This window comes from Sus scrofa, chromosome 6, assembly GCF_054392235.1.
Source record: "Sus scrofa isolate SSC_HxYL_T2T_F1_AM1 chromosome 6, Sscrofa_HxYL_maternal_Yorkshire_Landrace_v2.0, whole genome shotgun sequence".
Lineage (NCBI taxonomy): Eukaryota > Metazoa > Chordata > Mammalia > Artiodactyla > Suidae > Sus > Sus scrofa.
Window position 1 is genome coordinate 1,821,867 of NC_139388.1, and position 22,532 is coordinate 1,844,398.

Sequence of the window (22,532 nt, forward strand, 5' to 3'; positions counted from 1 at the left end):
CTAAAGGTCTGGTGTGGAGGGTGGTGATGGTGACGGAACAATGAGGCGGGAACTTAGCGCTACAACCATATGCCTAAAAGTGGTTAAAGGGGTGCATTTTATACCAATAAAAGAGTCAATATAAACGTGGCAATCCATTTCAACCGTGAAAATACAATGCTGGCTGGACTGGCATCCAAGAGGATGACGGTTCGATCCCTGGCCTCGATCAGTGGGTTAAGGATCCGGCGTTGCCGTGAGCTGTGGTGTAGATCGCAGATGAGGCTCGGACCCCGCGTTGCTGGAGCTGTGGTCTAGACCGACAGCTACAGCTCCGATTAGACCCCTAGCCTGGGAACCTCCATATGCGGCAGGTGCGGCCCTACGAGGACAGAAATAAAAAATGTTAAAAAAAAAAGCTTGCTTACACGGAGTTTAATAACAGGGCAGTGGGGTTTGAAAGCACCGACTTCCGATGCAGTTTAACCTGCAACCCAAGCACTGGTGGGAGGGATCTGTGGGGACCTCGGACGGCGGGCCCCCTTTCTGGAGTCTCCGTCCGGAACTTCCAGGGTGTCAGGCCTCCCGACCCGGCTCAACACGCCAGCGCGGACGACCGCCTCCTCCCTCAGCCCCGGGCCCCAGGGCCCAGAACGCCCACCGCGACCTCCCTCCCCCCCTCCCTCCGGAGCCTCGCTCAGCCCCGACGTCGGCACGTTCCCGGGAAGGCAGCCGCCACGCGCTTGCGCAAAGGCGGCGCCTGCGCGGACCCCGCTTCAGGGCCCACCAACCCCCGCGCCTGCGCAGAGCCGCAGCGTGTCTGCGGGCCAGCGGGGGCGGGCTCAGCGTCGGCTGCCCATCGTCCGATCCCGCTCATTGGCTGAGAGATGGAGTGTGTGCCAGACCCGCCGCTGATGGGGCGGCAGGCGAACAGGTGGGGCCGCGCAGGCCAATCGCGGAGCCGGCTGCAGCGCCGGCCAATCGCGGAGCCGGCTGCAGCGCCGGCCAATCGCGGAGCCGGCTGCAGCGTCGGTCAGGGAGGCCGGCGGCGGACGGCCGGGGTCGCGCAGGTCTTCGGAGATGGCCTCGGAGCAGCAGCCCGTAGTGGTGACCTGCACCGCGCCGGTCAACATCGCGGTCATCAAGTACTGTGAGTGCGCGGGCCCGGGGCCGCGGGGGCCCTGCGGGCGGGGAAACTGAGGATTGGAGGGGCGGATTTGGACGGAGGACCGGGTCCTCCGCCCGCGGGACAGGCGGGCTGGGCTCTTGTGCGGACGTGGTTGTAGGTTCGCGTGCAGGTGTGAGGACTCTCCGTCCCGCCCTCCACCCGGCCTGCGGTGCGGCTCGCGGAGCTCGGCACCATCTGCAGGCGGGACACCGGGGGACACGGTCCCTACAGGACGTCCATCCCCGTGGGGGCCGCAGGGCTTGGCGCTCACGGTCACGCCCACGCTACCTCCGCCTGCTCTCGGTGTCTGTCTTGTTCTGGTCTCAAGAATGTGCCAGGGATCGGCTCCACTGACTCGCTCCTTTTTGGCGAGTCCCCGGGTGGATCTTCGACTCAGTACTTCTCTCCTGTCCTCTTCCCAGCGCGGAGGGGCCATAGTTTGCCTGGCCATATGCCTTTTCCAGGGAGCTGGGCGGTTTCCGACTTGAATCAGGAATAAAGCTGCTGTAAGTTTTTGAGTACAGGTTTTGTGTGAACGTAAGCTTTCAATCTGGTGGATAAACGCCCGGAGGACAGCTACTGGGCCACAGAGTGGGTGCATGCTTGGTTTTTTCCAAGTTTCCCCACGTTTGTGCCATTTTTCATTCCCACCACCAACGTTTAATGTGCGTGTGATCCAGTTTTTCAGCATGTGGTGTTGTCACCAGCTTTTATTTTAGCCATTCTGATAGGTATGTGGCTTTTTAACCACTGAGTTTTGAATTCTTATTCTAGATAGTAATCCCTGCTGGAAGTGTGGTTTGCAAATACTTTCTCCCACCGTGTAGCTTCTTGTCTTTTCATCCGAACAGGGTCTTTCAAAGGGCCAGAGTTGTTAGGTTTCGGTGGGGCCCAGCGCGGCAGCTTCTCCACCCTTAGAGTGGCTTTTGGTATCAAGTCTGAGCCCTCTTTCCTAGTCCTCCATCCTGAAGCGTCTACTGCGTTCTTTCCTAGCAGGTTCAGTGGGTTTTTTTCAAATTGATGTCTGTGATCCATTTTGAGTGATGTTTTTGCACGAGGTCTGAGACAGGGGTCTCGGCTCTGCTTGGCTAGGGGTGCCCAAGCAGCCTTGGAAGAGGCCAAGCTTCCTCTGCCGAACCGCTTTTGCACTTTTATCAGTTGGGCGGTTTATGCGGGTCTTTCTGGGCTCTCCTGGATTAACCTGCCAGGATCCGTCTTCTGCCCACCACCCCAGAGGTCCCCTGCCTGAGCATGAGTTTAAATTTCAGTTTTTGGAAGGTTTACTTTTTTTTTGGTCTCTTTTCTTAGAGCTGCACCCGTAGCATATGGAGGCTCCCGTACCAGGGGTTGATTCAGAGCTGTAGCCACCAGCCTACGCCACAGCCACAGCCACGACACATCTGAGCCGCGTCTGCAGCGTGCACCACAGCTCATGGCAATGCCGGATCCTTAACCCACAGAGTGAGGCCAGGGATTGAATCTGTGTCCTCATGGTTCCTAGTCAGATTCGTTGGAAGATTTACTTTCAGGTGTCACAGCAAACCTGCGATGTGCCTGGAGTGGAAGTACTCAGCGGAAGTGGGGGCATTCTCAGTGTCTCTGGGGGGTGCGAGCAGGAGATCTGGGCAGCTTCCAGTAACCAGTGCTCTTCTGCTTGGGAGGAAAAGGCAAGAGCCTTACAGCTGGAGTACTCAGGGCCTGGCAGGCAGTCCAAGGTATTTGTAGAGTGAGTGAAAGATAAAGCAGAAGCAGTGAAGCAGGGGACTGGCCTCCAGCTCTGTTCTTGGGGGAGCAATCCAGGAGGGCTTCCTGAAGGTGGGGGCACAGCAGGAAGACGACTTAGATTGTGTAGTAAGAGAGCAGTGCCAGGCAGCTGGGGGAGCTGTGGGAGGGCAGCAGGTAGGGGGGGATTGAGGGAGGACCGTGGGAGGGATGCTGGTGGGCGGGGCAGCAGTGCACCAGGTTGCTGGGCGCAGAAGCGGGCTGGCTTTGACTGGCTCTGCGGGCGGGGGTCTGTTGCAGGGGGAAAGCGCGATGAGGAGCTGATCCTGCCCATCAACTCTTCCCTGAGCGTCACGCTGCACCAGCATCAGGTCAGCACGGGCTGGCCACGGACACCGGGAAACCATTTACCCAGTCTCTGTTTACATGTGGTACCAGCGAACCCCCAGTCAATGAACCTGTGTCAGATCCGACCCACGCCGTTGGGAGCACTCGGCGCGCAGGCCCACACACCTGGCCCCTGCTTGGAGGTCCCTGCCCTCCTCTCTGTGCTGGGCGGTGGAGGCCCGGGCCGTGCCCGCTTCCCTGGACACCTGCGGGGCGTGCCACCCCCAGCCGGCCGGCCTTGGCCTCCTCCTCCTCCTCCACCTTTGTGTTCTCCAGCAAGGCCAGGGCCCTGAGTGGGCACTAGGAGGGACCCTGGCAGGGGGTCCCTCGCAGAAAGAGGCACTTAGCTGGCCCCTGTCCTCAGCTGGCCCTGTGCTTGCTTTCCCAGTTGAAAACCACCACGACGGCCGCCATCAGCAAAGACTTCACCAAGGACCGGATTTGGCTGAACGGCCGAGAGGAGGACGTGGGGCAGCCGCGCATCCAGGCCTGCCTGAGGGAGAGTGAGTGGGGGGCCCAGGGACGCCCGTCCCATTCCCTGCGCCCTCGCCTTGCGTTGGACGGGGTGGGAGTGCACAGAGCCCGTGGCTGCCCCTCCGCCCCCCACCCCGGGACCTGGGACCCCTGTCAGCTTGGCTGGGGCTGAGACCAGTTCCAGCTGTACCAACCCACGGTGCCGCGCCCCCAACCCTGCCCCACAGTCCGCCGCCTGGCCCGCAAGCGGAAGAGCGACGGTGACGAGGACGCGCTGCCGCTCTGCCTCAGCTACAAGGTCCACGTGGCCTCGGTGAACAACTTCCCCACGGCCGCGGGCCTGGCCTCCTCGGCAGCGGGCTTCGCCTGCCTCGGTGGGTGCCCTCAAGACGTGCGCCCCGCTGCGTCCCACAGCTGGACGCTGACCTCTCCCGGGGCCCGTCCGTAACAGACGCCCCCTCGCACTGGCTGGACCCCAAGCGGGGACGATCTCTTGGTTTACGTAGCAGAAGCCGGGGGTGCTGCCGCCTCCAGGCTTTCAGCTCACTGGGAACCCCTCTTTTTTTGTCCCATCCCGCTCCGCCCCCCCACGCCCCGCTGGCTCACTCTCCAGCAGGGCCCATCCCCAACCCGGGCACAGGGGCGGCGGCCACGTCATTCTCAAAGCCTGAGACCCGGCGGCATCGGGGATCAGAGAGCTGGTGTCACAGACCCCAGGTCCGCATCCTGGCATCCCACTCTCGACCAGGCCTCTGCCAGCAGCCCCGGGCACGCACAGTTGCAGCCCTCTGCGTCTCTGACCCCACCTGCATGGCACCCCTCAAAGCTCCCCAGAGAAACTTCGGGCCCCGTGGCCCACCAGCCTCCAGGTCCCCAGAGGTGCCCCACTGAGCCGGCAGGGCGCCTCCAGGCAGGGCCTGTGTGAGCACATGGATGGTGAAGCCAGCCCTGGGAGCCGGGGCCGAGGCTCCGTCCCTGGTGGCGCCAACCACGGGCCGGCCCGGGCCCCCAGCCTGTCTGACCCCCTCCCCTCCCCTGCAGCCTGCGCCCTGGCCCGCGTCTACGGGGTCGAGGGCGACCTCTCGGAGGTGGCCCGCCGGGGCTCGGGCAGCGCCTGCCGCAGCCTGTATGGCGGCTTCGTGGAGTGGCAGATGGGGCAGCGGGCTGACGGGAAGGACAGCATCGCCCAGCAGGTGGCCCCAGAGTCGCACTGGCCAGAGCTCCGCGTCCTCATCCTCGTGGTGAGTGGGGGCCCCCACCTCCGGCCCTGCGCCCCCCCGGCCCCCCGAGCAGCCGGGCCCACATCCTCCCTGCCTGCAGGTGAGCGCCGAGAAGAAGCTGATGGGCAGCACGGCGGGCATGCAGACCAGCGTGGAGACGAGCGCCCTGCTCAGGGTCAGTGGCAGTGGGAGCTGCCCCGGGCGGGCGGCTGGCCCCCCCCTCTGGCCCGAGGCCGCGGCGCTCACGGGGCCCCTGCCTTGCAGTTCCGGGCCAAGGCGCTGGTGCCGGCGCGCATGGCCGAGATGGCCCGCTGCATCCGGGAGCGCGACTTCCAGGCCTTTGGCCAGCTGACCATGAAGGACAGCAACCAGTTCCACGCCACCTGCTTGGACACCTTCCCGCCCATCTCCTACCTCAGCGACACGTCGCAGCGGGTCATCCGCCTGGTGCACCGCTTCAACGCGCACCACGGCTGCACCAAGGCAGGCGGGGGTCTCCGCCGGGGCCTCCCCCGCCTGGAGGCGCCCCCGACCGGTCCGCGCGGGTGGGGCTGAGAGGACGCGGCCCCGTGCTGAGCAGCCCGTGTGGTTCCAGGTGGCCTACTCGTTTGACGCGGGGCCCAACGCCGTGATCTTCGCCCTGGACGACACCGTGCCCGAGTTTGTGGCCGCCGTGCAGCACAGCTTCCCTCCGGAGCCCAACGGAGACAAGTGGGTTGTGGCCCCATCCGGGAGCCTTGGTGGGAGGTGGGGAGGCCGTGGCGGGTGTCCGCGTGGGGACCACAGGCGCTGGGACCTCGGCCCGGGGCATGTGCGCGTGCAGCCAGCGGCTCCTGGGAGGACAGCGGCTGTGCTCGGGGGCCCCCTTCTCAGTGGGGAGACCTGTGCCCACCAGGGGTGCCTTTCATCTGCCACCGTGGGGGGCAGTGCCACCTCTCTTTGGAGGCCCTGGGTCCTTCCACAGCAAGCGGGACAGACCTTGTGACAAGGACGAGGGGGCTGTGGGCTCACTGCGTGGCCCCCACGGGCAGTGGGGGCTGTAGCTTTAGGCACCAGGCTGAGCTTGGCTGAGGCGTTTTCTTCCTGGGCGCTACGTGCAGTCCGTGTTCGGGGGTGTCTGTTCCGCACGCCTCCCTCCCTGGATCCAGGACAGCCCTGCCCTCCTCCCGCAGGTTTCTGCAGGGGCTGCCCGTGGAGCCTGCCCTGCTCTCAGACGAGCTCAAAGCCGCACTGGGCACAGACCCCACCCCTGGCGGCATCAGATACATCATAGCCACTCAGGTGAGTCCCAGCCACTCAGCGGGGGCCCTGCCCCTCCCTGTGTCCTGGCGGGAGACCGGGCTGCCGATGATAAAGTGGTGGTACCCCTGCTCCTGGCTGTCAAAGCACCGGGCGTTTCCCGTGCACTCACAGGGGGACATCTAAGGCCACCTGCTGTGCGAGGAGGGCGCCCCATGGACATGGGGAAGGCGGGGGCCTAGCAGAGCCGTCAGGTCCCCGCTCAGAGCGACGAGGCAGGGTCTCCCCAGATTGCACCTGGGCCTTGGTCTCTGTCATCCACCCTCCATCACCCGAGGACTGGGCCCGCGCCCCGGCGTCACCATGGAGGTGTCGTCTTTGACCTGGCCTTTCCTGGCACCTGCCTGACACTGATTTCTCAACCTCCCAGGTGGGCCCTGGGCCTCAAGTCCTGGATGACCCTGGCGCTCACCTGCTGGGCCCCGATGGCCTGCCGAAGCTGGCCTCCTGATGGCCTCCTCGACGGAGATGGACTGCCGCCAGGACAAGGGGCTGCTTGGCTGGGAGGGGGACCTGGCGTGCCGGCCACCGGGCTTCCTGGGATTGGTGGATGGTGCCTGGCTCTGGGCCGGGCACCAAGCTGTGGTGGAGTGGGGGCCGTGGAGGGACGTCTACAGGTGCCTAGTCAGGAGCGGGCCCCAGCACCTCGCCTCACTGCACCTGCACACGGCGCTCTGCCGACACGGGAGCCTGGATCAGGAGACGAGACCTGGGCTCGGAGCTGCGAGTGCGTCTCCCAGTGAAAGGCCCTCTGGGCCACTCCCACTGCCCCAGGGCAGCAGCATGACCTGGGGTGGACTGGTGTCGCCCTCAGAGCTGAAGGATAGGTCTTGGGACGCTTCCTGGACGTGCCCTGCCGGACCCTGAGCTCAGGCCCCGCGCGTGCAGCATCCTCTGTGCCGAGAAGTGAAGTAAAGGCTGTGGAACTGGCTCTGCCTGGCCTGCTCTCTCTGGGTCACCCTGCGGGGCAGCGCTCACCCCAAGCGGGCGCGGGACGGGACCCACCTTCCGCCCCTGCTCACCCCACAGCCACAGCCATGGCCACACCTGGCAGATGTGATCACTAAGGCTGACCAGCTGGGGACAAGGTTTGGGCCCAGGAAGGAGGGTGGGACACGGCTTTGCGGGCAGGAGGGCTGACGGGCCGAAGCTGCCGTCTGAACCCACAGGCCCTCCTTCCCAGGGAGCTGCTCTTCCGCGTCCCTCCCCACTGCCCTAACCGCCCTCTGACTCCTCCCAAGGGTCAGCCACCTGCTGGCTGGAGAGTGCTGACCTTGACCCTGCAGGGGGCGGAGGAAGGAGGCAGCAAAAGGCCAGGGCCTGGGCCTCCTGCATCCTGGACTTTCTCAGAAGCTCCCCAGACCCTCAACTTAATCCCTGAGCAAAGGGTTGCCCGCTGCCCGTGGTGGCCCCGGGCCACCCCTGCCTTAGTGCAGGGCCCGGTGGGGTGGGGGCTGGGCCTGCACTGCACTGAGCTCCAGGGAGGGAGCCCCACGAGGCTGGGGCGTTGGGGGTCCTGGCCTGAGCCCTTGCTCCCTCTGCAGGAGTCTGGCGAGGCCAGGCTTCTGGGCCCGCCGAGGAAGAAGGCCTGGGTAGGCTGGGCAGGGCCCCTTCCTGAGCTTCTGGTGCCCAGGCCCTCGTGAAGGGGGTGGGGGCTAGGTTCCGCAGGCAGCCCTGGGACCCCGCCTGCTGGCCAGGCCTGTCACCTGGGGAACCCGGGCTGGGGCTGGGTGGTGGGCGGAGCCGGAACTGGGGGAACTGGGGGCGGAGCTGGAGGCAGGCGGAGCCCTGGGGCAGCGGGTGGAAGGGTCTGAGCTGCGTCTGGTGGTGCTGGCAGTGCCATCGCCATGGGACAGATCGAGTGGGCCATGTGGGCCAACGAGCAGGCGCTGGCGTCTGGCCTGAGTGAGTGGGGCCGGGGCTCCCACAACTGGGGGCTGCAGAGGGTGGCTGAGCCTGGAGCGCGGGCAGGCGGCAACCTGGCGGGGGGGCCGGGGGGTTGGGGGGGTGGGAGGGAGCAGGGCCCGGGTACCCCAGGGTGCAGGCTGAGGAATCGGGGAAGGAGCAAAGGGGCAGGCTCGGGGTGGGGGGTACTGATGATCCAGGAAGTCGGCTGGAGGCCCAGAGACTGGATGTGCAGCTCGCGGCGGGCAGGAATCTGGGGGCTCGTGTTGGGAGCAGGCTGCAGCCACCAGAGCCAAGGCTTTGGGCTGCGGAAGGGGGTTTGGGGGCCCTCAGGCCCCCGCAGACCCATCGTGCCCTACCCCCATCCTCTAATCTCCCCATTTCTCCGCTCCCCCAAAAGAGGAAGTTGCAGTCGGAGAAAAGGCGTTTTGCCCCCGCCCACCGCCCCCTAACCCCCGGTGGTTTCCGGAGAGTCACTGCCCAGCAGGGTTGGGAAAACCCAGCCTGATGCACCCCATGGCCCCTCCTACCCTGGCGTGGGGGCTCCCTCGCCCAGGACCACCCCTCTCTCTGGGGCCCAGCCCTGAGTCTGCTCAGGACACTGCACTTGGCAGCTGTAAACGGCCCCTGTGCCCCCCTCCCACCCAGCTCCCAGGGCCTGCCTCTGGTGGGGGAGCAGGTCTGCAGCCTGTACTGGGACGACGCACTGGGACACACTGGGATGCTGGAATGTCTCAGGAGGGGCAGGGTCTGAGGCAAGAGGAAGCAGCTCAGGGCTCTGCCCTCCCAGGAAGGCCCTGCACCCCGGGGGAGTGGGCGGACGAAGGGGAGGGAAATACGGGAAAGGGGGGGCCTAGCCCACCACGGTCACCTGGGGCCCATCCCGGGGAGGAGAGCACAGGTGGTCACATTTGGGGGGTGCCCCCACAGGCTGCTCTGTGTCCAGGCAGGCCAGCCCGCCTCTGGTCTAGTCTCAGTGGGTCAGTGGGTGGCTCTCTCCTCACTTCTGCCTGGAGCTGTGACCTCAGCTGCCCCCCACCCCCCAAGCACAGGTCAGCCGCGCCGCGGCTCCACTTACGAGTACAACTCAGCTTCCTCTACCATCAAAGGACTTTTCCTCCTGACTCAGTACCAACTGGGCGCCCAGGCACCCCGCAGCCCTCAATCCCCGTAATTGCAGGGAGCCCCACGGAGGCTGAGCACGCCCCTCCAGCCTCTCAGCCGGGAGCTCAAGGGCCGACTCCCCCGCTCACCTCTCAGCTCACATCCACCTGCTCTCAGAGCAGCCAGCCCCACCTACCCCCACCTAACATGCCCTCACAACAATGCAGCGCTGAGTCCCAGCCGGACCCGGAGGCCCTGTGTGCACCCCTGGCCTCTTGGCGCCTCTCCTGTTGACGACGAGGCTCAGGCCTAGGAAACGGCACCCCGGGACGTGTGGACGTGGTGCTGCCCAAGCCCAGGAAATGGCCCTTCCCTCCCGACAGCTCGCAAAGGTGCTGACCGCACAGCGGGCAGGCGTGAAGGCGGCTGAGGTGCCGGGGGTGCCGGGAGTCAGGGCTTTTACCCAGTGGGATCTGGGGATGAAGCTGAGCTGCACTCCTGAAGCCAGAGCTGGGGAGGGCTGCCTGAACCAGAAACAGACCAGATCGCTCCCTGCAAGGAAATGGGCCATCTGCCACCGGAGTCCAGATGGGAAAGTCACCAACAAGACACAACCGCTGGAAACTCAGGCCTGCGCTGGGCTTGGTGCGGGGCTCCCCTCCCTCCCCCTGGGGCACAGGGACCACCAATGAGGAAGTTGGGGTCACCGGACAAGACTGCCAAAGGATGCGGTCCAGCAGTAGCAAAGCCGGGTCCAGAGGGAAGGACAGTCCACTGACTGTTAACGATTAATAGTCAAGGGTAATTCGGGTGAGACTGGAGCTGCACATTCTAAGGTCCACACACGGATCCAGAAGCGGAATCTTAAAGTTTGATCTAGTCAGCAGAAGGCAGCAGAAGCAACAAACAACTCTTGTTGAAGAGAAAAAGCAAATAAAACAAGGATTTATCTGCAACCTAGTGTTACAGTCATTATCAAATTGGTTCCGGTGTAAAAACTCGAGCTTTGTCAGCTTCTTCAAAACGGCCCCAAACTGGAAACAAGTGGCATGTCCCAAAAGCGGGAGAAAGGGTAAAGAAACGGTTGATGGACACAGTAGAAGCTGCTGGACAAGCGAAGGAGTGAGCTGGTGCTCCCAGCAGACCACCACGTGGAGCCTGGACAAAGCACATTTCTAGATGCCAGGAAACCTGTACCTCAGGGAACCCCTGGAAATCCTGGGGACGGGTGGCGCGGACCGGCCCGACACCGTGGGAGGGCTTCATGCCCCCGAGCCCCAGGCTTATGGTACCACCACCACGAAATTACTGGGGAGAAAAACCGCGATCCCGCAGCCCGCAGCACAGCCCCGCACAGAGCCAGGTAAAGGGCTGGGAGAGGCAGACTCTGCCCAGGACGACAGCGACAGCGACCACGAACCCCCAGCGAGGAGAATCGCGGGGCAGGTACATAATCCACAACCAACAGTGTAGCTGGAAACGCACAAAGCGGAGCCTCAAAGCGACCAGGTCACAGCTGAGCCGCCCCCGCGTGCCCGCAGCGGTCCTCGGCTCCCTCCCCCCGCTCGGTGCCGCAAGGCTTCCCGCCCCTACACCTGCCGCGGTCCCTTCAGGAGGTGGCCAGGCCGCTGCGGGGCACCCACTAATGCTTCTCTTCTGCTCGCAGTCCTCATGACAGGGGGCATCGTGGCCACGGCCGGCCAGTTCACGCAGTGGTACCTGGGCACCTACTCCATGTATCCTTCAGCTGCTGCGCCCCGGGGGAGGGGGGGCGGGGGGGGGGAGAGGGGAGAGGCTGCTGCCCCCCAGAAGCTCGGTGCCGGGAGCGGGAGCGGAGGGAGCGGAGCCGCGTGGGCGAGGCAGGGGGGGCTCCGAGCAGGGACGCCGCAGACCCCCTCCCCGCGCCTGGGGCCTGGCGGGCGGGCGTGGGAGGGGTCGGCGCCCCCCACCCCAAGGGCTGGATGCTATGGCTCCCCTCTGCTCCGCTCAACCAGCCACCCTCCCTGCCGGCCGGCGGCTCCTTGACTGCAGCGGCAGTGCGGCGGGCGTGTTGGTCTGCCTGCTGGAGTACCCCCGCGGGCGGAGGACCAAGGGCTCCACCATGGAGCGCTGGTAAGTACCCCTGCTCGGGGGGTCCTTCGGGGGGCGGACGAGGGGCCCAGCATCCACCCGACTGCCTGGGGTGCTCCGGGCTGCACTGAGTGGACGCGTCTGCCTCCCTCCCTCTGCCCAGCGGACAAAAGTACATGACCAAAGTGGTGAAGGCGTTCGGGCCCCTCTCCAGGAACTACTACATCCGGGCCTTCCTGCACCTCGGGTGAGTCCCCGCCTCAGAGGCCTGCGCGGTCCCGGCGCAGAGAGGCCAGGGCCCTCCCAGGCTTCCCCAGACCTGCGTCCACACTGCTTGCACTGGAACAGTTCACCTCAACCCCAGGAGCTACCATCAGGAATAATCAGGGCCGTGGGGGGACTGGGCCCGGCTGGGTTCTGCTCAGTGTCTCACCCCGCGCCCATCGCGGTGCCTCCGTGGCTGCTCCGCAGCCAGACTGGGCCCGAGCCCGAGTTCAGGGGAAAGGCGAGCAGAACAGCTCAGGGCCCCAAAGGTGGAAGCCTGCCCCTTGGCAGCGCTGAGTACGTCCTGTGTACAGCGTCCTGGGACAGCCCTGAGGTCCTGTGGTCTCTGACCCAGGCCCGGGGCCGCCGGTCCCCTCCTGACCACCCTCCTGTCTCTCCCGTCCTCCCACCCCATCCCCAGGCTGTCGGTACCTGCTGGCTTCCTGCTGGCCACCATCCTGGGCACAGCCTGCTTGGCCATCGCAAGCGGCATCTACCTGCTGGTGAGTGGCGTCCTCTGTGGTCAGCCCCGCTGGTCCTTGAGAACCTCGGGTCCCCGGCCGGCCCGCAGGCGGAGCGAAGGCCGGGAGCCTGCGACTTGTTCACGCGAGGACAGCGGCCGCGCAGCCTCCGTCCGAGGCACGGCTACTGTGCTGGCCCATCCCCAAGGCCCCCTTAATCCACACGGCAGCCCTTCGGGGCGGGAGGCGGGTTCCACTTCCCAGACCAGCCGCTGAAGCTCAGAGAGGGAACGTGGCTGCATTGGGGTCCACTAATCAAACTCCTCTCGCCCGATTTGGGGTGCGGTGGGGAACACGTCCTGGGGAGCTGGGAAGCTGGTGGGCAGGGCCGATGCCACGTGGAGAAACCGCCAGGGGTGCTTTTCCTGGGGTCGCGGTTGAGCAAATGCGGCTTGTTAGTAGGGACCTGCGTGAGCAGCGTGAGCGTGGGCGGCGTGAGCGTGGGCGGCGTGAGCGTGAGGCCCTGTCCGCAGCTGGGCGGAGGGCGGAGGGCGGGGAGTGAGACTCCCCCGCCCCGCGCGCCCCCGGGCATAGACTCGCCCAGCCCGCGCTGCTCTGTGCCTGGTACCCCCGGCTCGCCCCGCGCTCGCCCGCTGTCCCCGTCGTGGTGGCCAGCTTCCCAGAGTGAGGCCCCGGGCCTGGTGGTGGTCCTCCCTTGGAGCCTCCGCTAATTACAGCTCTGGGCGTCCTCCTGGGCCTCGGCTGCCTGCGCGCCTTTCCCTGAGCTCCCTGGGCTGTTGCCCGCATCCCTGTGCTGTTCATGTGCAGGCCTCGCGCGTGTGTGTGTGTGTGTGTGTGTGTGAATCCCGTGTGAGTCGTGGGCATCGTGGGCTCTCCCGCCCTTTCAGCGGAGCATCTCGCTTGGTCCCTGACGTCTCACGTGGGGCGGAGGAACCGCAGTTTACCTCATTGATTTGCTTTATGGGTCGAGCTCTTTCAAAGTGCCCCTCCCCGCCCGGGCCGTATTTTCCCTTGCCTTCTCCTCTATCAGCGGCACGGTTGCACCTTTCCGGATGGTGTGCCAGTTTTTAAGTGAGGAGGTGTGATTATAGGTGTTTATTTTCTTCTCTTGCTTCGTAATTACAAGCTGCCCCGTGGTTTATGTTGGCCGCCTGTTATGAGAAACTAACTGTCATCATCAGAGTTAAAGACGGGCATTCCCGGTCCACCTGGCCTTGGCCAGAAGGCTGTGTTCTAGCAGGTTCCCTGCATTGCCCAGTCTTCCCTCCACATGCTGGAGCCCCTGGCCGCCCTCCTGGGCCTGCCCCACCCAGAGCTGTCGGCCTCAGCTCAGCACTGGGCCATTCCGGCCTGGCCCTCAGTCCCCGCGATGAAGCCTGGTCTTGGGCTGGGGACCTGGGAGTGGCCTCCAGAGGATCTTGCAGAAGCCCAGGGATTCAGCACCACCTCTCCCCTTGCAGGCCCCCCAGAGCCAGGTTCTACTGTGTGGCCTCAGGCCTTTTTTTTTTTTTTGGTCTTTTTAGGACCGCACCCGCGGCATATGGAGGTCCCCAGGCTAGGGGTCGAATCAGAGCTACAGCTGCCGGCCTACACCACAGCCACAGCAACGCGGGATCCTTAACCCACGGAGCGAGGCCAGGGATCAAACCTGCATCCTCATGGATCCTAGTCCGATTCGTTTCCACTGTGCCACGACGGGAACTCCCTCAGGGATGTCTCTTACCCTCCCTGAGCTGCACCTCAGGTCTTAGCGAGTTTGGCCTCTGTCCTGCCTCTAGGCAGGGATGGGGGAAGCATGTGGGCGGGGCGGGGCGGGGGTGGCCAGGAGGACCCCTGCCCATCCCTCCATGTCCCGCAGGCAGCCATCCGTGGGGAACAGTGGACCCCCATCGAGCCCAAGCCTAAGGAGCGGCCACAGGTGGGTGGCACCATCAAGCAGCCGCCCAGCAACCCCCCACCCCGGCCCCCAGCCGAGGCCCGCAAGAAGCCAGGCGAGGAGGCAGTGGCAGGGGTCCCTACGGGGGGCCCCCAGGAAAACCCCATGCCAGTGACCGACGAGGTTGTGTGACCAGGGCCTCTAGCGGCTCCCCACCCTGCTGAAGCTTCAAGGGCTCTTTCTGCAGGAGGGCGGCATGTGTGGGGGGCCCCCGGCCCTGGGGCACCCCTTTCCTGCAGTCCCCTTTCGGGTTGACTGGTAGCCGTGCTGTCATCTTTCTAGGGGGCCTTGGGGTCTTGGTGAATCAGCTGTTTCATGAAATATGTATCTGGAATTCCATGTGTTTGCGTTTCTCCTTTGGAAAGGATTGTCCTGGGCCTGGGGGAGGGAGTGTGTGTGTCCCCCCAGCTCCCCGACCCACCAGGATCCCCTGCTGTGCCCCTTAGACCACCGTGGGGCTGCTGTGCCAAGGGCGATGCCCACTCCTGACTTCCATCCATCTGCCAAGGTCACCAAAACTGTGGCTGAACCAGACGTGTCCATGGCCCACGTGCAGCAAAGCCAGTCTCCCGACACAGGCTTGGGCGAGGCAAGTCCAGCGTTTACTGCCAGGTGCCAAGTGGGAGAGCAGGCAGCTTGTGTGCCAAAGACACCAACTCCTCGGTGGCTTTCACAGGGGGAGGGGGTGGGGTGCAGTCAGTGGACCAGTGAACCCCAGGTTGCTCTGGTAACACATACATGCACTGAAATTTACCCCCCCCACGTACTACCCCCCCCCCCGCGCGTTTATACACACACACACATACCGGCCACGGCAGAGCCCAAGTTTCGCCCGGCTTCAGCTCACATGCTCGCCTGGGAAGCTCCTTCCTCCTGGGCACCCACTCCCCCTCCCCCTGGAAAGGGCCTAAAGCCCTGGCCTCCTGCTGCCATGCTTTCAGAACCAGGGGTGAGGGGCACTCTGCCCCGCCAGCCAACACTCTGTCTTCAGCGTAGGTCCGATGGCCCCTCCACTCCCCCCCAGGCCGCTCCCAGCGCTGCCCTGTCTGCTCAGGGCCCAGCTCGGAGCCCATAGGCTCCCACAGCCCAGGACCCAGGACAGACACCAGCTTCAGTCCACGGTGCTCCCTTGACCCCCAGGCACAGGCAGGCCGCCTCGGCCTCTGCACAGGCGGTCCCCTCGGCCTGGAACACTTGGCCCCACACGGCTACCCGGTTGTTCTCAGGTGGTCTCCACTGCAGCCCCTCTCCCTTCCCCGTCTCTGGTTCCTTCACCAGCAACCAGGCCGAGCGCGGGCTTCACTGCGTGGCCTGTGGCTGTCAGTCCCCAGGAGTCCGGTCTGCTCACTGCTCTGTCCCAGGGCTGGGCACATGGCAGAGAGCAAGTGAGTGCTGACTGGAGAGTCAGTCCTTCCAGAATCAAGACAAAGAAAGGCCACCTCCTCTGGGAAGCCTTCTCTGATCCACCCCCTTCCTGGGCACTCGCACACGGCGTAGCCGTCAGTTGGAGGGTGAAAACGGCAGAGGTGTGGACGGCCGCGCTGCAGCTCCGCAGCCCACAGCGGCCCCTGGGCTGGCCAGGCCTGACGTCACAGGGAGGGAAGTTCAGGCTCCAGAGGGGGGTGTTGCTGGCCCAGAACTGCCAAGCCCCTAAACGCAGTGCTCCGAAACGTGCCCTGAGCCAGGATGTGCTGCTGCGTGAGGCCAGGCACCTGGCCTGTGGGTGCGGTCAGCTTGGCTGCCCCTTGTCTGGCAGGCCATCCACGGTGGGCAGAAGCTCAGGGGGGCATCCAGAGCTGCTGGCGCCAACCCCCGCGAAATCACCCTCAGGGTGCCTGTCCCTGGGGCAGGGAGGGACGCCAGGGCCATGCCCATGCCAGTCAGGTCAGGGGAGGGCTGAGCTTTGGGAGCGAGGCCCATCCCCAGGCCGGGAGCCACCACATGGCCAGGTGGGCGCCAGGCACACCTGGGCTCCACTCTGTTAAAACCATCCCTGAAAAAAGAAAGAAAAGGTGTTCCCGTCGCAGCTCAGCAGAAACAACCCCGACGAGCACCCGTGAGGACACAGGGGCGACCCTGGCCTCGCTCCGTGGGTGAAGGATCCGGCGTTGCCGTGAGCTGTGGTGTAGGCTGCAGACACGGCTCGGATCCTCCGATCCTGTGGCTGTGGTGGAGGCTGGCGGCTGCAGCTCCAACTGGACCCCTAGCCTGGGAACCTCCACATGCCATGAATAGGAGCCTCAAAAGACAAAAAAAAGAAACACAAAAAAAACCCTGGGCTGGGCGCGCTTGGGTTTGGGCACAGACCTTTCTGGAGGGGACATGCCAGAAGCGGGCAGCGGCTGCCTCTGCAGGACAGCTGGGCCCTCCTCCCCCGCTGCCCTCCGTCTGCTCCGTGCGACGCTGTGCTCTGGGGGCCGTGTCCGTGAAAAAACACATTTTCATATGAAAAATGAATCATTGCTTTAGAGACACAGGGGTGCTTGTTCCAGGGGGCTGGGACGAGGGAGCTGGTGGCCAGCAACGGGGTGAGCGGTAAGGGGAGCTCGGGGGGCCGTGCGGGTGGAGGTGGCCGTCAACTGGTCGTCAGCTCCAAGAGCGAAAACGTGCCTTCCAGCCCAGCCGCTAACGCGGCAGCGTGAACTAAGTCTCGAGGCGGAGCCCGACCGCAGCTCCCAGCATGGGGCCGGCCTGGTCTCCACTGGAGGCTCCCACCTTGAAGCCTGGGGCCTCGGGACCCGCCCGGGGGCTCATAAATAAGCAATAAATACACAAGTAGGACAGGCCTCTCTGGAGAGAGCCTCCACCGGCCCGTCGGGGAGCCGAGTCAGTGGTCACTGGACAGACCTGGGCAGGACACAGGTACAGCCCACGGGCACGCGGATGAACTCGGCGTGGAAGGCGAAGGCCCCGGGCGTGGGCGCCCCCGCGGCGTCCCGGGAGCAGGGCTGGCGGCGCAGCACCAGCAGGCTCTGGGTCAGGGGCACGGAGTTGAGCGCGGCGGTCTCGCGGCCCGTCTTGGTGCTGATGCAGCCCTTGCACAGGCACTCGGCGAAGGCCAGCTTCTGCGGGTAGCGGCTCTCATCCGTGTCCACGCTGCGGGCCAGATGGGGAGTCAGCGCCGGTGGGTGGCCAGTGTCTCCCGACCCGCCCGCAGCCCCATGGCTGCCCCTACCCGCCTGGCCTTGTGGCGCAGAAGCTGGCCCCCTGCCCAGCCCAGCGCCCTGTAGGGGCGTGATGGGGCCCCGGGGTCCGAGGGCCGGCTGAGTCAGAGACCCGGCTGGAGAAGCTCAGCTGAGGGGCCCCGGCCCAGCGCCGCCCAGTTAGCGGCAAAGGCACCGAGGCTTGGGGGGCCCTGGGGGACCCCCACCCAGGGCACGCCCCACGCTCACCGGTATCTCCAGGGAGAGATGGAGCGCTGGTGGATGTCTGCTTCCAGCACCTCTTCGGGCTGCAGAACCTGGCACTGGATCCCGCCCGGGGACCCCGCCTGTCGCTTCCTGCGGCCTGCCGCCTCCAGGCTGGACACCAGGGCTACCGGCAAAGCCTGCTCCCACTTGGCAGCTCGAGCCAAAAGGTGTGGGGGGGCGTGGCCCAGGGACAGCTCCTCCGCCGAGTAGCAGCGCGGGGCCCCCGCCCGGAGTTGGGGGCTGTGGCGAGCCAGGCAGGCGGGCAGCCAGGCCAGAAGCAGGAGGCCAGGAGAGAGCTGGGGGATAGAGGGTGGGGGGTCAGGAGACCCTGGGAGGGGCCACCTCACTGCCAGCACGCTCGCTCTGCTCCCTGTGGAAAGCCCACCCCCGCCCCCCACAGTTGGGGAAACAGAGGCCCTGGGGCCTCTAGCCCCTCAGCCCTGCGCTCCGCTGCGCACCCGGGCTCCTGGGTCCTGGCTCCCGTTTCTCCCAACGTTGAAGGCCTTCCTGAGCCTTCTCCCAACATCCTCAGCCCGGAGATCAGCCAACCAGCAACCGCTCAGGGCCAGGGGCACCGTCCCGGCAGGGCGCGGGGCAGGAAGCTCACCATCGCGGCGGCGGCTGGGCTCTGAGCGCGTGTGCCCTGGCGGCTGCCCCGGCTGCTGCCGGCTCCTGGTGCCCTTTATACCTGCGGCCACACCTGGGGAAAATCCAGGCACCGCTTCCTCCTCGGGAAGCGCCTGGCTCCTCTTCCTCCTCCCGCCCTGCAAGTGTCCCCTCCCCCGGCCCAGGGTGGGCCCATCTCCCAGTCCTCCTTCCTCCTTGGCACCCCACCCAGTGGGACCCTGGCCCGGGTCAAGTCCTTGCAAATGGGGCTGGGGATGGACCCAGCCTGGGCGATACTCTTGAACCTTCTGTGAAAGGGTTTCCGTCTAAGCGCCCTCCTGCAGCTTGCTTCTTTGATTCAACTTGTCTGTTGTGCTGTTTGGTCCGGGTGGCCTGGGGCGCTGGTGACCTGGGGCGGGTGGGGTGGGCCCTCCGTTGTGCTGCTGCCCAGTCTTCCGCCAGGGCTGGTCCCCCGTCCCCTCTCTGTCAGGTGCACGTCTGCATCTGCCTCCTCCTGCCCACACGGGGGAGCTTCCAGCAGAGCCTGGGGGCTGGGGGCCTGTGAGCGACCCCAGGTTTCTACGTTGGGCTGCTGTCATTTTATTCAACACAACTGTAAGTCTGGGTGGAGGGGGTGACAACGCCTCGGAAACTTTAAAGCATGGTGCACCCTAAGAAGCTTGCTAAGGAGGTGCCAGGAGTCCACCTGTGCCCACTCAGTGCTCCTGCCTGGGGTGCTGCCTTTGTTAGCCTAAAAAGCACACAGACTGAGCCCAGGCCTGCAAAGCGCTGAATCACCCTGGGGTGGGCCCACCACCCTCCAAGGCTGAGGGCCCTGGCTGGCCTGGTCCTCTTGTCTGTGCCCCGTCCGGCAGAGGAGAGCCAGGGCGTGGAGGTCTCCCCTCCTGCAAGCAGGAGCCGTGGACACCATCAAGGTGCAGGCAGTGTCTAAGTTGGGAAGCGCAGACCCCGGGACAGGGAGGCGCCTGAGGGCACTGAAGGGCCTGCCGAGCCCTGGTCTGGAGGAAACGTTCTCGTGGCCGGCGTGCGTCCGCAGCGCGCCCCTGTTTCTTCCTGACAGACGCTGGCTAGTGGTACACGGGGTCCCCAGGCTGCTCCCGCCTGCCTCGGCCCTGCCCACAGCCATCCTCGCTTCCTGCAAGGGGGCAGCAGCCTTGCAGGCTCTCCCCCCACGGGCTCAGGACAGGAGCTCAGCCTTTCACAGCTCTGGAGGCCAGGGGTGTCGGCCCGGCTGGTTCTTTCTGGGTCTCTGCCTCTCTCTCGCCTTCCGGTGGCACCTGGTGTTCCCTGGCTTGTAAACACATCAGCGCAGCCTCTGCGTGCCTCGCCCTGCTGTCTCTCCTGTGTCTCCTGAGAACACCCCTCTAACCCAGGCCAGTCTCACGCCCTGCTCTTAATCCTGCCTGCGCAGGCCCTTCCCTCAGACAAAGCTGCAGTCCCCTGGGCACTGGGCTAGGACCGCAAGCTATGTGGGGGCACGACTGAGCTCTGATGGCAGCTGCCAGGCCAGATGCTCCCGCCCCAAGACCAGCTCTCAACGGAGCTGAGGCCTGCCTTCCTGCAGGGCCTCCACGGCTCCAAGTTCCATTCCCTCTTGCCCTGGCCCGGGAGGTAGTGAGCCCCCGGTGCCGACAGGTGGGTCAGCAGAGCAGGGCGCCCAAGCCTGGCACCGACCCCTGGGGGAGAACAGGGAGGGGGCAGGGTGTGTCTCTTTCCGAGGGGCTGAGGTTCAGCATTTTCTGTCTGTTCCCAACAGCCGAATAGGAGGTTGCGTCTGGGACAAACCCTGGGGCCAGGCCCCAGCCTCCTTCCTCCCTGGTACCCTTCTGTGGGGTCCTGGGGACAAGCTGCCTGAGGGCACCAGCAGCTTGGCTGGGGCCGGGGTCGCTGAGTGCCGGCCCGGAAGAACCCCAGGCGAGGCCCAGCCAGCGCCTCATTCCTGCGGGTGGCTGAGCCAAGCACACGAGCACCGTGTTGGGCAAGACTGGAAAGGAAGCTGCACGAGGAAGGCGTCTCGGAGGAGGTGTCCCAGAAGGCCCGCCCTCAAAGCACGCCCACCACACCCCGCCCACGGACCACACCCATTCACCCAGGCTCCGGGATCCCTGCTTGGGAAGATGCAGGACAAGGATGGAGGGTCAAGGAGTGGGAGGTGGGGGTGCAGGAGGGGGCTGGATGGAGACAGACCAGACAAAGGCAGAGTCAGAGGCAGATGGAAGGCAGGGGAGAGGGCACAGGGCAGAGCCAGGGCAGGAAGACAGAAACACAGGGGACGCAGGGACAGACTCACCAGGCCAGTCCCTCTGGGTGCCTCTGATGTGGCCCAGCTAGTGGCTTAGAGCCCTTTTGGCCCAGGCTGGACAGGAGCATCCCAAGTGGGCCTGGGTTGGGAGGTGGCCTGCAGGAAGGGTTTGCTCCAGGCTCCTCCAGCTCCAGGCTGAGAACGATCTCCTGGAGAAAAGCCCAACATGGAGGAGGTCCAAGGCAGGCCTCAGACCCTGTCTGTGAAGTTGGGGTGGCAATAGCCTTCCTCCTTTCCTCCTGTGGCTGGTCTTGCGACCACTGGAGCCTCAGGCAGCCCTTTCCACAGCTGTTTTCCTGTGCACCCCAACTCCACACTGTCAGGAACGGCCTGTCCGTCTCATCCTTGCCTGCGATCCCTCAAGGGCTGGCTGCCCAGGGCCTGCACTTCCCTCTGCCCAGCTCTGGAGGCCCTCCTGCTGATGGAGGCTGACCACATCCCGCAGGGGCTGGGCGATGGTGGGCGCTGCCACCAGGAGAGCTGGCCAGGCGGCAGAGAGAGGAATGGGTGGGGGTGGGCACAGGGCTGGTGCAGGAAGGTGCGTCTGAGCACCCGAGGTGGGGTGCCAGCTGCGGTGGCGGGATGGGACTGGTGATCGGCAGGGGCTGGTGTCACCCCCACGGCTAGAAACCCCCGGGAACTTGACTTTCCCTGAGCGAGCTTCCCATTAGCATGATGCGTTCTCTCCCGACGCTGGAGATATTTTACATCTGAGCGACATCTGAGTCAAAAACCGAAAAATCTTTTTTACCCATCCAAGAGCAAGGGAAGGAGCAGGCGCACTGGAGGCGGGAAAGCAGCCCGGCCTGGGGTGGGTGTGGCACGCGGGGGTGGGGTGATGGCCCCCAGAGCAGTGTTGCTGGGCGCCAGGGTTTAGTGACCCCCGGACCAAGGCCTGCCCTCTGGGCGGGGAGATGGTCCTAAGACCCGACCCCTCCCCTTGAGAAGAGGCGAGGCGAGCCGAGCCCTTCCGGTCCACACTGGAGGAACACACTCCGAAGACTCTGGGCCACAAGGCGAGGGAGGGCCTGAGGGGCCGGGCAGGTCTGGCCTGAGCTGCTGGAGGAAGTGAGGCCCAGCTGGGTCGGAGTTGAAAAGAACAGGAAACAGCGTGTGCAAAGGCCCTGGGGTGGGAGGAAGGCCAGCAGGTGGGGCGGGGCGGGGCGTCTGGTGGGAGCAGTCTGGGAGGCAGCCACCGAGCTTCCCGCCCTCGGCACGGCACGGTAATGGCCTGGCAGCACCTCAGCCCTCAGGCCCCTGGAGGGTAGAGGGCGGGACCCCATCACACCGCAGAGCCTCCATGCGGCATGGGGAGAGCTGGCTTGGGGCGTGGCTCTCACCCGCCCAGGACTGGCCTGGCCCTGAGGTGGCAAGTGCAAACCTGGTTTACTGCTCGTGTTTTTGGTCGTTTTCTTTTCCTCTTTTTTCGTCTTTTTAGGGGCCGCACCTGTGGCAAATGGAGGTTCCCAGGCGAGGGGTCGAATCAGAGCAGTAGCCACTGGCCTACGCCACAGCCACAGCAACACAGGATCCAAGCCACGTCTGTAATCTACACTGCAGCTCACAGCAATGCCAGATCCTTAACCCACGGAGCAAGGCCAGGGACCAAACCCGTGACCTCATGGTTCCGGGTTGCGTTTGTTAACCACTAAGCCTCAACAGGAACTCCTTTCTTCTTTTTTGGGGGGCCAAACCTGCGGCACATGGAAGTTCCCAGGCTAGGGGTTGACTCAGAGCTGTAGCCACCGGCCTACACCACAGCCACAGCAAGGCGGGACCCAAGCCATGTCTGCAAACTTCACCACAGCTCATAGCAACACTGGATCCTTAACCCACTGAGCGAGGCCAGGGATCGAACCTGTGTCCTCGTGGATACGAGTCAGGCTTGTTACCACTGAGCCACGACAGGAGCTCCATTGGAAGCTGCTAGTTTAAACCCCGCTTTGGTGCAGGGAAACAGGCCCGGGGGGGTGAGGGGTGAGTCAGCCGGGCTGGGGGTGCAGTCTGTGCGGGAGACTCACCGTGGGCTCCTGGCTCCAGAGGCCGTCACTGCCCAGCTGGCTGAGGGGGCTGGACGTGGGGCCGGGCTGTCACTGAGGAGGTCCTGGATTCTGGCTCCGTGTCCTTGAAGGCCGCCCATTCGGAGAATGGGAGTTCCCTTTGCACCTGGCTTTGACCCAACG

The 22,532-nt window shown here is 65.0% G+C and overlaps 3 protein-coding genes across 5 annotated transcripts; 2 read left to right on the plus strand and 1 right to left on the minus strand.

The window, feature by feature from the left end:
* The first annotated feature begins 992 nt into the window (after positions 1-992).
* On the plus strand, positions 993-7,180 carry MVD (mevalonate diphosphate decarboxylase). Of its 3 annotated transcripts, XM_084959345.1 has the most exons (11): positions 993-1,129; positions 1,570-1,653; positions 3,170-3,240; positions 3,645-3,759; positions 3,958-4,104; positions 4,772-4,971; positions 5,051-5,125; positions 5,215-5,433; positions 5,546-5,661; positions 6,123-6,231; positions 6,620-7,180. In XM_084959345.1, exons 6-11 carry the CDS (start codon positions 4,882-4,884, stop codon positions 6,698-6,700), a joined length of 690 nt encoding a protein of 229 aa, XP_084815471.1. In that variant the 5' UTR covers positions 993-1,129; positions 1,570-1,653; positions 3,170-3,240; positions 3,645-3,759; positions 3,958-4,104; positions 4,772-4,881; the 3' UTR covers positions 6,701-7,180. The 3 variants fall into 3 exon arrangements, with proteins under 3 accessions (XP_084815471.1, XP_020949325.1, XP_084815472.1); XM_021093666.2 differs by lacking the exon at positions 1,570-1,653; XM_084959346.1 differs by lacking the exons at positions 1,570-1,653; positions 3,170-3,240.
* A 909-nt stretch (positions 7,181-8,089) lies between these two features.
* On the plus strand, positions 8,090-14,344 carry CYBA (cytochrome b-245 alpha chain). Its single transcript, NM_214267.2, is given in 6 exon segments — positions 8,090-8,154; positions 10,925-10,994; positions 11,296-11,370; positions 11,492-11,575; positions 12,014-12,095; positions 13,933-14,344. Coding segments are annotated over 6 exon segments (579 nt in total). The 5' UTR covers positions 8,090-8,096; the 3' UTR covers positions 14,143-14,344.
* A 2,112-nt stretch (positions 14,345-16,456) lies between these two features.
* IL17C (interleukin 17C) lies at positions 16,457-22,517 on the minus strand. Its single transcript, XM_021093667.2, has 4 exons — positions 22,371-22,517; positions 18,028-21,796; positions 17,403-17,716; positions 16,457-17,106 (listed from the first exon to the last, which is right to left on the minus strand). The coding sequence occupies exons 2-4, from the start codon at positions 18,028-18,030 to the stop codon at positions 16,845-16,847; spliced, it is 579 nt and encodes a 192-aa protein (XP_020949326.2). The 5' UTR covers positions 18,031-21,796; positions 22,371-22,517; the 3' UTR covers positions 16,457-16,844.
* Positions 22,518-22,532: the final 15 nt, after the last annotated feature.

Bases quoted from the DNA above. Each gene is read 5' to 3' on its own strand.
- MVD (XM_021093666.2), top strand. From the start codon at position 1,060: ATGGCCTCGGAGCAGCAGCCCGTAGTGGTGACCTGCACCGCGCCGGTC. The intron at 3,241-3,644 runs GTCAGCACGGGC...TTGCTTTCCCAG, and splicing joins TCACGCTGCACCAGCATCAG to TTGAAAACCACCACGACGGC. The intron at 6,232-6,619 runs GTGAGTCCCAGC...TCAACCTCCCAG, and splicing joins GATACATCATAGCCACTCAG to GTGGGCCCTGGGCCTCAAGT.
- IL17C (XM_021093667.2), bottom strand. The intron at 17,107-17,402 runs GTGAGCGTGGGG...TCTGGCCCGCAG, and splicing joins ATCTCTCCCTGGAGATACCG to CGTGGACACGGATGAGAGCC.